Source organism: Coturnix japonica, chromosome 17 (genome assembly GCF_054131305.1).
Source record: "Coturnix japonica strain WE chromosome 17, WE-NBRP24, whole genome shotgun sequence".
NCBI lineage: Eukaryota > Metazoa > Chordata > Aves > Galliformes > Phasianidae > Coturnix > Coturnix japonica.
The window spans coordinates 15558058-15570261 of NC_140679.1; the positions used below are offsets into that span (position 1 = coordinate 15558058).

The 12204-nt window shown below is 48.2% G+C and overlaps 1 protein-coding gene across 5 annotated transcripts in view; it reads left to right on the forward strand.

Annotated features, from left to right (window-relative positions):
- Positions 1 to 12204, forward strand: part of CSMD2 (CUB and Sushi multiple domains 2) — a 211829-nt gene that overhangs the window by 117965 nt on the left and 81660 nt on the right. For 3 of the 5 annotated variants that reach the window (XM_085518154.1, XM_085518153.1, XM_085518156.1), the window contains exons 14-17: positions 2234 to 2416; positions 8732 to 9058; positions 10486 to 10680; positions 11960 to 12098. In XM_085518154.1, the coding sequence (XP_085374280.1) occupies positions 2234 to 2416; positions 8732 to 9058; positions 10486 to 10680; positions 11960 to 12098 (844 nt within the window). Of the gene's footprint in view, positions 1 to 2233; positions 2417 to 8731; positions 9059 to 10485; positions 10681 to 11959; positions 12099 to 12204 lie in introns of those variants that run through there. The other 2 variants (XM_085518155.1, XM_085518157.1) reach the window with 2 other exon arrangements.

Genomic DNA, 12204 nt, shown 5'->3' on the forward strand with positions numbered 1-12204 from the left:
GGTCATGTTCCTTGGACTTGAGTTTCACCTTAGATCAGTGGGATGGATCTGACATCTCACTGAGGGGCTTTAATGAGCCTGGAGGGTCCATCTCTGCATTTGCCCTTCAACAGGGGCTTGCAGGGGGAGGGACGTGGTAGAAATGCAATAAGAAGAAAGGGGCTTTCCTTCCTGCTGTATCCTCTCCTTCTCATCTTGTTTCCTCATTAGAGCCTTTTTTTCCTTATGGCTGGAATCAACTCAGAGAGCGAGGCAAGAGAAACTCCCTGCTCCTGGCTCATTAAAGATGGATTCCTAACACTATTAGCTTTCATTAGTTTAAGCAAAGGTAATATAGGTGCAAAACTGTGTGTATAAGACTAAGTGTACTCTTAAGGGCTTTTCAGACCAGAGCTAATATTTGTGTGATTTCCTTTCCTTCTAAGTGCTCACAAATCCCACATTATATGGATGGTGGTGATGCCCAAGGAGGCTGTGGGTGCCCCATCCCTGCAGGCATTCAAGGCCAGGCTGGATGTGGCTCTGGGCAGCCTGGGCTGCTGGTTGGTGACCCTACATATAGCAGGGAGTTGGAACTGGATGAGCACAGAGAGTAGCTGGGAAATTCCTGCTGAATTATTTGCTGATAGAAACAGCTGTTTTGTCAAAAAAACCATCCACACAGTGTAATATTTGAGAGAGGATTTTGAAAGATTCATTTCAACTTGTTTCATTTCAATAGTGTCAAAACACTTGATTCGGATGTTCTTGTTTGGTTTTGACTTTTATTATTCTAATGGGGAAACGACCGTACTTAAACATTCTTCAGGTGGAACATTTCAATCTCAGCCCAGTCACGTGTTTTGATATTTCTGAATCACTCATTTCTGGGATTTCAGCTCTGCCAAATATCTCACGGAGTTTATGATGTATGAAAGAAAAGTAGGAAGGGGGGGATTTGCTCAGTGCACAGATGCCATTTCCAGACCTCTGTGATGTAAGGAGCTGGGCTGGCTCTGTTTGCTGACGGTGGGATCACACGTGGTGGAACGTTAGCCCTAATTCTTCATCTCTCTGCCATTCTTACATTGGTGCTTCCACTCTGTAGATAGAGGGTTTGCATGGTGTGGGGGAGCCCATTCAATCAGCACCTCCAGAGCACCTTTGCTACCTTTATTCTTCCTCAGCAGAGGCTCGAAGGGGAGTTATTTGGGAGTTATTTTCTCTCTCTGCTTGGCTGCATTCTTTTTCTGAGTACCTGCTAGCCAGAGCATGACCTGATCTCACAAAGACACTGTGTCTGTGTCAGGTCACAGCAATGCATCTTTAAAATACACACCTCGCCCTTCAGTCTCGTTCCTGTTTCCTGCCTTTTCAAGCTCAGTTTTCTTCCCACTATTTACACTTCCTTCTGCTTTTTTATCATATGGGATTATGTGATTCAGTGCTGCTTTACCATCTGAACTGCTGTCCCCATGTGCAAATACAGACCTCCAGCATTCAGATATTGAGCCCGCAGGAGGATGCACAAAGCCCAGCAAGCTGTTGTCAGTGACAGGAGAAAGAAGAATCCCACTTCACGCCAACTTTTCTATTACTATTCATTTATGTTAAATTATTTTGGGGATGCTTCATTACCTGGCAGTGACTTCTAGTTCAGGATGCACACAGCGGTAGCAGAAGCGAGGTGCCTCATCGTGACTTCTATTCATAATACACCTGTATCTAAGTTGCCTCAAGTCAGCATAATAATGAGGCCGTTGTTGTTATTCAAACCAAATTGGGATATTAGATGGAGTCATGCAAATCTGGGATTATGCGATTCTCTTCTGTAAAGAAAATGTCAGAAAAGAAGTTTCCAATTTGGTGTAAGAAATTGGAAACGGGGAGAGGAGACAGTGGGGCTGATCATAGATGATGGGGATAGAAAGCAGGGGAGGCTGCAAGGAGAGATGAATGTGAAGCAGATGAATAATGCTGAGCAGTGAGATGGCTGTGAGGGGATGGGGAGCTGTCGGTGTTGGTGATACGGAGCAGGGGACCCTTTTGAAATGAAATCATATGGAGCAGCAGATAACAGCAGGCTGTGCCCATGCTTACATGAAGTCACACTGTGTGCATGGTGAGGGATGTGCGGGCTGTGGTTGTGTTCATTAGGGGTCTCACGATGGCTGCCATGCACACATGGGCAGACACGCAGCCCTGCTTGAGGTCACAGCCGTCCTCTCACTGCTTCTGTTGTCCTTTCTTTCAGAGATCGACCAGGGGAGCTGCGGGGATCCCGGCATTCCAGCCTACGGCAGAAGAGAGGGGTCCACATTTCGCCATGGGGACAGTTTGAAGTTTGAGTGCCAGCCCGCCTTTGAGCTGAAGGGCCAGAAAACAATTACCTGCCAAAAGAGTAGCCAGTGGTCTGCTCAGAAACCTGTCTGTGTTTGTAAGTCAGTGAGGAGACGGCTCTGAGATGCTTGCAGTGTTCAGTGCTGTCTGTGAGCCGTGCTGGGATGGCAGAGCTGCAGGCAGTCGTGGCTCAGTGCTCCCAGCAGGGCAGGGATTGGGGGCAGCACCCACAGCCACAGCCCTGTGCACCCACTGCAGTATTTCTGTGTGTCTATCGGGGGAAGGGAAGCAATTACCATCAGAGCTTTTACTTTTCCACATGCCGTGGCTTTCTTGCGACTTGGTGTTCTCAATCAGCAATGCAGCTAGAGATGCTGAGGAAGTAAATGGAGTTTCCCGGGGTGTCTTTGAAGCGGGATGTGTCAGGGCATCGCTGTGCTTCAGAGGATTTTACTGCTTTCCCAGGAGATGAATTCATATAAACAGCTGGTAGTTTGGCTGAGGTTCTTCCTGATAGTTTGTGATGAGAGCAAATGTGTTGTTCATAGCGAGGGTGAGGTGATGTTCTAGGAGCAATAGGGCAGACTTCCAGCCAAGCAGGATTCTCTTTTTTCTGTAGGTAGATTCTGAAAGAGAGCATCAACTCCAATGGCCAGCAGTCAGCAGCGTAGTGAAGGCATATAGTATTTAGTTAAATACCAGTCATTGCATTCTGTTCTCTGTGAACCTCAAATACTGGATATCCATCGGTCAAGGTGGCATCGTATATTGCTTTCTTACACCTTTACTCCTCTGGCTTCAAGTTTGCTTCCTCTAGATGGTGTCATACTGTTCTCTGTAAATGTTGGGAGACCATAAGGGGTGTTGGGGGTCGGGCAGGAGAATGAGGTGACCTGGTTTGTGTGCTGCTGGTTGGGATGTGCAAACAGTTCAGTGCTTCTAATACTGCCTGCAAACACATGATGGATGCAGAGGATTGAGCAGCATGCCGTGGTGCATCCTGCTGTCCTGAGCAAGTGATTTGTGAGCAGACAATTCGTTGTGGAGAGCTCATTTCCTGGGGCTGCGATGACAAAGCAACACAAAGCAATTCAAGTAACGCGTTGGCTTATTGTGATGAATTCTTAGTTTGTGACTCTGTGCCTTCATGATAACAGCACCTCCATCTTCATCCTCTTTGTTGTCATTGCGTCCCTTAACTGTTCAGGCTGAGTATGTGGGTTAGGAACTTGCAAGGGATGGAATATTCAAGCTGTCGTTCTCGGTTACGTGTGGCTGAGGTTATAAAGTTTACAAATGGGGAACCAGCCCATAATTTCAGCTTTTATGAAGCACTTTGATACAATGATCCTGACGTGATGAGGGATGCTCCAGTTGCCTCTGCCAGGCAGGTTGGGAGAGGAGCTGCTGGGTCACTTCATCCTACTGTGATGCATTTGCTCTCATTGCAGCAGAGCAGTGCTCACCCTCTGGGTTTGTGCGGCTCAGAAGGGTCCTGCTGCCCACTGAGGTGGCTCATAGCTTTGCACAGATGTGCATCTTTCAGGACCCGTTAACGCCTTCTGCTCGCCATTAACCTCAGCTGGGTTCAAAGAAGCAAATCTGCTGAGATGCTCCGTATCTAAAGCTGCTCCCCTGAGCCACTGAGAGCCATTCTGCTGCAGTAGGTGAAGCAAATTAAATGGAAGTAGGATTACTGTGATCTCTGTATACATGAGGGATTTGTAGCTTTTGTTAAGAACCTCGTTTCACGTTTGCAGCCATGTAAGACCATCCTGTTCTTAAAGTTAAGCAGGTCACATTCCCTGAAAGTCCTGCTTCTGTATTGCGGGCCTGGTTTATCAAAGCACTGAGATTTAAATTCTTACTTAAGTGGACGTATATATTTAAGCGCTGTGCTGGACAGAAATGCACTTTAAGCCCCTTAATTACAGTGAATGGCATTCTTGTTGTCTCCTGCTCTCCCCACAAGGCTCTCCATGGGACCTCCTGCTTCTCCTCCACCTGGGTCCATCCAGAGCCTGCCTTCTTCCTTGCTCACTGGGCTCTGTTAGTGGCTGAAGAGCAAGAAGCACAAGCATCCTGCAGTGCCTGCTGCTCTGCTTGTTTTCCTGGTGTCTTGCAGGGACCCGGGGGAGCTTCCTTTTGTGCTGCCATCCTGTTTTAGGGACGCTCTGAGGATGAGGCTGCTGCATTTCTGTGCTTTCAGCCTGAAAGCTGAGCCTGCTGACTGCTGGGCTGGTGATGCTCCAGCAGCACAGCGTGCTCTCCAGCTGCAGCGGGATGCTGGCAGTGCAGCATGGCAGGGCCTGGCTCCAGCTGTGCTCTCTTTGCTCATCAGGAGGATGCACTTCATTGGGCTGCCTCTGTGCTTGTTGTTTTCCTGATGGAGCCAGTGGAGCTGTTACCCTGATAGGGTTTCATGCTGCTGCAAATGAGCTGTCCTGTGCCAAGGCATCTGTCCGTATTCCTGACTGCAGTTCGCAGCGTGATGTATTGTCTTTCTTCATGTGAGTCCGAGTCTGAAATTACACTTACTGATTTTTATCAGCATGGAGGTCATCTGGATCTCCTTCTCCTTTTTCTATACTCAGAAAACGAGAATGGGATGTGGGTTATGTTGCTGCCTTTAATTTAAGTCTGTGGAGAAGTTTCCTCGTGTGCCTTATTTGACATTAATATTTCACACATGGGGTTGATGTTTGGGAAAGCTACAGCGGGACATTTCCAGTTTGCAGGTGGGGTTGATGTATGAGTCTGTAAGGCTTCCCATACAACTCACCTTGCCATCTGTCACAGCTGTGCAGCCGCCACCACCCGTGCTGTAGCTGCACACATGCAGAGCCCTTCTTTGTCTTATGGCAGCCGCTCTGTGTGCAGAGATGTGGGGGTTGTGGAGGTAGATCCACGTCCTGCCCTGCTGTGCAAGCAGCACGCAGCCTGCAGGAGACGAACAGAGCAGTTGTCAGGTGGCTCCCGGTGCTGCAGCAGGGGGAGGATGCTCTGCTAAACCACAAAGGAGCAAAAAGGGAAAGGTGTGTAACAGAATCAGTGCCAGCACTCCTGGTGCTGGGCTGCTTGTGGGGGGCTGCCAAAAAGTGATGATAAAACCTCAGCATGGTGCAGATCTGAAGCACCGTAAGGGGGGAGATTCCCTCTGAAACATTCAGGGGTACCAGAGAAGGATCTCACCTTCCTGCAGAAGCCTTGGAGCTGCTCCTGATCGGCAGATGGCTGCAGACACCCTGGCAGGCAAACGGCCCAATGCTGCTCAGCATCTCCCAGCAAGCTGAAGAGCTTTGGTTGTTCCCATAACCCACCCAGTCACTGCTCCTGTGTCGAGTGGGTAGAAACGACACCTGCTTTGGCATTGTAACTCCCTGCTGCATTTAGAGGCTTCTATGTGCTCTGTTTTAAGTGTGCTGATGATATTTTTCACAAGTTCTGGTGCCCACAGCCTGCCCATTTCTCTTGCTTTCCAGCATACCTGCTCTCCTGCCCCTGGCCAACACACTGGCAGTGACAGCTCCTCCATCAGATTGAGGTGGAGAGCTTGTTGCTTTGCAATACAGAAACGTTCTGGTTAATCTTTGCTCCAGATTCTGTTCCTTCGCCTCCCACTGGCCCTGCTGGTGCCTCAGGGTTGAAGAAGGAGAATGCATTGTGATGCAGATGTGTTTACTGAAGGAGCAGCTAGAGAAAAAGGAAAATGCACAAAGTAAAGCACTTTGCTTCACAGCTGGAGCCAGTGCCCTGAGCTTCCAGTCCTGTTAGCTATTGGGGACGTCTTCTTCCCAACGTGAGCCATCAGTTATTAACCAGGCTCCTGCTGAGGTCCTGTTTTTCCAGTCCATCATCAAGTTACGCCTCAAGGAAGGAGCTACTTAAAAACGAAACGCAAGGCAGAAAGTATGTTCCTGTCTTCAGGCTCTGTCCCAAGTGGTCACAGTCTGCAGGAATGATATCCGAAAGCTGAGAGAGAAGTTGGGATTTTTGTGCTGTTTCCATGGAGACTGAACTCGTTATGGCGATTCCCTGCTTTGTTTTCAGCTCCTAAACCTGTTGCCTTTCCCCCTTCCACCCACTGCAGGTGTGTGCTCTCCCCAGCATCAGCCCAGGGTTCTCATAGCAGGATGAGCAGCAGCCATCAGCTTCTGAAGGCAGAGAGAAGCAAGTTGTGCTTCGAGTGACCAGACAGCGCAGAAATAGCTCCAGGCTGAAAGCACAGAAACAAGCAGCTGTGCTGGAGAATAATTGCCAGATAGGCTTTGTGTTGTGCTGAGCATCGCTCATGGGGATCATGGGGCAGAGCCCTGCGGGCACAGCCGTGCATCCCTTGGCTTTCAGAACAGCGTGAGCTGCTTCACTTTCTCAGTGCTCCGAAGGAAGGCAGAGTGTTGATAGTTTGCAGCGATATGAATAAACATCTGACGCTCATCCATTAATGATGTGGGTCTCGTTTGGCTTTCTTAGGCAGTCCGCTGTTCGAGCTCTGCCGTGATTTATTCTGCTGTATTTAATAAGAGCATTTTTCTAATTGCTTTTGCCTTACTTCCTCGGTAATAATAATTGATAAAGGTCAGTATAAATTTGATCCCAACGCTGCGCACATAATGAAATGTGCCTCTCATAACGCTTAAGAATAACGGTAATAAATATTAATTTAAATCTCTCAGCTCGAGGCGGCAGAGCCGCAGGTATTCCTCACTCAGTGCTGCTGATGGATGGGCTGCGGGCAGCATCGCTGACCTCTGTGTGTCTGTCAGGGCCCCGCTGCTCCTGGCTGTCACGGATGCTCACAGCAGCATGAGGCAGGTAATGCTCAGCTGCCTTCCACCCTTCCTGCCCGCTGTCATCTTTGTTCTGATGGCGTTTCTCGGTGTCCTTGATGTACTGTTAGACAGCTGCTGTGTCCGTCCGGGTGGCAAAGCGTTGGGGTAAAGCAGGGAGGCTGAAGTGGGATCACAGCCCTCCATGCCACCTTTATCCCAAAGAGAAAACCTCTTCCTGACATCAATCCATGACGCCTTCATGTTGCAGGTAGAATGGCTATGGTAGCAAACCTCGTTCAGGGCGAACTGCCAGTGGGGCTGGTGGTCCTCCAGGGCTGAGTGTCCCCCCTGGGAGTGGGATGTGGGGTCCCATGGGGTCCTGCTGCGCCGTGGATGCTGATTTACCACTTTGGACTTAAAAACTTGCAGGAGGAACCTCACACCTGCGAGGAGCTCCTCCTGCTCACATCTCTGTCTGTGCGGCTGCGTTTATTTGCAAGGAGTTCCTGTTGGCAGATTATAGCCAGCTTACGCTGACAGAATTATTTGACAGCATCCCGTGATATTTCAGCACAGAGCCAAAATCCCGAGGATATTTTGCAGTTTGTGTTCTCTTTAATCTGTTCCCTTTGTTGCTGAGAGCAGGAAATGGATTGTGTAGCTTTTAGCCTTGATAACGTCGTGGTAACGTCCGTCCTGTTTGATTCGAAGCCATTAAGCGCTAAAGGAAGATGGGGGGGGGAAATAATGGAGGGAGGGTGAGCACTGAAGCAAAGAACTGTATAAATGCCAAACTGAAACCAATCTTATCCTCCGTGCGATGTCCTTTTCCCGGGAATTAGTGAGATCTGTGTTCCAAGTAATGGGTTTTACCCCAAGGGCGCGTGGTGGGGAAGAAGATGAGCAAAGCACACATACATAAGGTATAGAGAGCACTGAGCAGAGGCATGCAGCCTTGCTTGTTCAAATTCATGGACCTTGCCATGCTGAAATACAGTATATATTGAAAACTGGTGGGACGTGAAGTTGCTTTTGCCATACGCACTCTTCCCCTCGACTTCAGTTGAAGACTGCTTTCCTTGATTCCCATGGGAATGGTGGTCTGCTTGGATGCCTCGTTTTGGTGGCCCAGCAGAAGTCAGTGATTGCTTTGCAGTGGGAAGGAGCTGCAGGTCGATGCTGGCCTTGGGCTGGTCCTGCAGGTCCTGGGATGGCAGCTGCTGTCGGCTTTGCAGAGCTGGACTCACAGCAGAGGCCATTGCAGCTTCTAAAGCTGATGATCTTGTTTGGCAGTGGCTGCAGTTCCACATTGGATTCTCCAGGAGGTTTTTCCTCCAGGATGTGCAGCAGAATCCTCCAAAATATCAAATCCCTGCCTTTGTGGAGTCAAACCAACCTGTTCCATTGTGCAGTGGCACAACACGTCAGCCAAAACCAGGGACTGGGGGCCACTTTGAAGTCACTTCTTCCCCATGCAAATAAATCACTGACAAGCAGCAGTGAATGGAGCACTGAGCCCTTCCTTTATGTAACCAGAGCTGTGTTGGGAGTTTGCAGGAGCTCGGGGGGCAGGTGGGGGAACATGACAGCGATGTGTGGGAGCACCGTGCTGCATGAGTGATGCTGGTTTCTCATTGCAGTTTCCTGCTTTTTCAACTTCACCACCCCGTCTGGGATCGTGCTGTCACCGAATTACCCTGAGGAATACGGCAGCAGCTTGCACTGCGTTTGGTTGATTATAGCTAAACCTGAGAGCCGAATTCATTTGGCTTTCAATGATTTTGACGTGGAGCCTCAGTTTGATTTCTTAGCTGTGAAGGACGGTGGCACCGCGGAGTCTCCAGTGCTGGGCACCTTCTCAGGAAGCCAAATCCCCTCCTCACTGACCAGCAGCGGCCACGTTGCCAGGTTGGAGTTCCAGACTGACCACTCCATGGAGAAGAGAGGTTTCAACATTACCTTCACCAGTAAGAGCTCCATCCTTTGCTTTTCATCTCAAGCTCCGAATTCTTAATGGGTACCTATTGGCAAAAGCCTGACTGTGCAAAAATCATTGCAAATCCAGAGTGAGGCTGAAAACTGGGGATCACATCTGGCATGCAGTTGGGTAAAAGTTGGGGCCCAGATGGCTGAGTCCATCCATCAGCCCTGTCATCGTTTGCTGAGTCCCTATTCAGGCCTTTAACCACTGAAGGAAACGTGTTGCTCTGTGTTATATTCTAAAGCACTGAAACTTCCTCAGGGACGTTTGGCTTCACTTAAGTCCAGTCTCCAAATCTCAGATGAATGCTATGGTCATTTTCTCCTCACATTGTCCTGTAATTTTCTAAGGAGCGTTGTTAAACCTATTCAGCAGAACTGATAAATGATTTTGTTCTAATAGCCTTTAGTGGCACCGCTAAATTAATGGCCTTTCCATTTATGATTGCAAATCCTCTATTTAAAAATAATAATAATAATAACTCAGAGGTCTTAAGAAATCTTTGGCCACACAGAGGAGGTTGGGGGCTCATTGTATGGAATAGCATTGTGGGGTAGAGCTGTGTAGCCAGGATTGAGCTCTGGGTGCTGTGAAGTCAGGAGCTCTCCTGTGGATGCTGGCAGTGCAGGAGGCAGTTTGGATCCCCCTGTAGCCATGCTGGGAGCTGTGGTTGGCCCTTCTATAAAGACGTTTTTAAGGTGGATTGTTGGGTTTTTTTCCTGTTGTAAATGACGCAGCTACACTTGGGTTTATGTGTTCTGAGCTGCTTGAGCTGCCAAAAGGGAGCTGCTGAGCCTTTCTCAGGCATCTTGCTGTTCTTAGGTAGGAGACAGGAGACAACATATTACTACAAGTTCCCGGAGCACAAGGCAGAGATTCAGCCCGTGTTTTCCCCTTCAGCAGTGTATGGTAACACGTTATTGTAAGGGAGAGGATGCTTTGTAGGGAATCCAGAACTGTGCTTGGCCAAATGCATTAAAGAAATGGATAGCATGTGTATGTAATGAATCTGGAGGCTTTAATCTTTTATATATTGTTCATCTCGGAAGACCACCTTCGAGCCTGTGAAGATATAGTACATAATTAGGCACTTAATGGGAAGTTAAGGCTATGGGCTCGTTCTCTGATTGGTTGGCTGGCCTAGCTTTAGCTGCAGGAAAAGGGCAGTCCTTTAACCAGAGCAAATGTCTGTGCAATTCCATCCTTAACTTTGCAGCATGTAGGAAGGTAATGGCTTTGTGTCCTTGCTTTTATCCCAGTAATGGTGACAAGGAAGGCTGGGGACTGTACAGCAGCGAATCACACAGTGTGCTTAATGGGTAACTGATGTCCCATCTATGTAGATGCACACATGAACTATGGTATTTTTAGAGGGCTGGGGAAGCTCACTGTGCTCTCATCTTTGCCTCCCAGCATTCAGGCACAACGAGTGCCCAGACCCTGGTGTGCCCGTGAATGGGAAACGCTTTGGGGACAGCCTGCAGCTCGGCAGCTCCGTGTCGTTCCTTTGTGATGAGGGTTTTATCAGAACCCACGGCTCAGAGACCATCACCTGCATCCTGAAGGAAGGGAACGTGGTCTGGAACAACGCCGTGCTCAGATGTGAAGGTAAACTTAAGTGTTGGAAGTCCATTCTAAGCCTCAGTTTCTCACTTATGGCCATCACTCCAAGGCTGGGAGTTGCCTGCATGGAAGAGTTTGCTTAGAAGGGAGCATCATTCACACAACAACCAATGAGCTCTGAGCTCAGTAGTTCTAATTTGTTTGTTGTTGTTGCCAAATGAATGATGGAGGTTATTTTATTTGCTCGGCTCGGCTCAAACAGGTGCTTTTCTAATAGCAGTAAAGGAAAGCTTTGATTTACCCATGACTGAAAGCTTCCTCGCTCCTCTTGGCATGAAGGGAATTAGAGAACAGAGAATGGAGGACAGGTGGAGATACGTCTTCTGTCCTGGTTTTTGGTGCATGTAAAATACATTATATAATATTTATGTAACGAAAGCAGCAAAAGGTGCAGATCTTCCCTGTGAGAAGGGAACTTATTGCTGCCGTCATCCACACGCACACCGTCAGCGTGTCTCTTGGTGTGGTACATCAGTCCTTTCTAATTGGTTCTGGCAATCAGGAGCCATAAATTGTATCTGCATCTCCTTGCCATGACTGCTGCAATAACCAGTGAAGGAATGGGGAGAAATGAAGTGGTTGTATTAAAGGCTTTGTTACAGATCTCTGAGCTTTTTTGGAGTCCTTTACATCTTCTATCATAGAAAAGAAATGAGGAACAAAATAGAAATTGCTCATTAGAGGTGAAAAGTCTTTGTCTGTATTATGCTGTTGGAGGAGCGATGCCCTGCACTGGTATTTACAGCACTTTGATAACAGAAGTGCTTGAATGCTGAGAAATCATTTTGGTAATTGGCCATAGGTTGTTCAAATGGATGAGCACAGGAAGCACACGGTCCTGCCCATTGTCTTGGAAACTGAAATAAGAGGCATTGATTGTGTTCAGTAAGTTTGATGGAGGGAGAAGCTGGACTTATTTTCTTGTATAATTTTTCTCTTACAAGCAGCTGACCATAAAATGGCCGTAGGTTTGATAGAGGGTGTCCTTTCCTATCACAAACATAAGTATTTACTTCATATATCTGTAAGTGCAGCAGGGAAACATATATGAAGTAATGCGTTTCCAGTCAGTGTTTGTCTTTGAAGGCTTTGAGAGCACCGGACATCCATATGCCATTAATTGTGGCATAAGGACCCCTCGGTGGTCACAGAGTGATCTCTTTGACTTGCTCTTTGTTGTGCACTGAATTCAGTGTATGTCCCTGTGATCCTGCAGCAGTTTCTGTGCTGTTTGTCACCTGAATGTGTCCTTTCCTCATTGCAGCTCCATGCGGGGGCCACTTGACATCTCCCAGTGGCACCATCCTGTCCCCGGGCTGGCCTGGCTTCTACAAGGACTCCCTGAGCTGTGCATGGGTGATCGAGGCCCAACCAGGGTACCCCATCAAGATCACATTTGACAGGTAGGCATTTCTCATTGACCCTACATCTGTATGCCTGTGTGTTATCTCACAGCCCGTGCTGCCTTCTCATCGTTAGAGCACATTTGGAATTAGAGCCAAGCAAAAT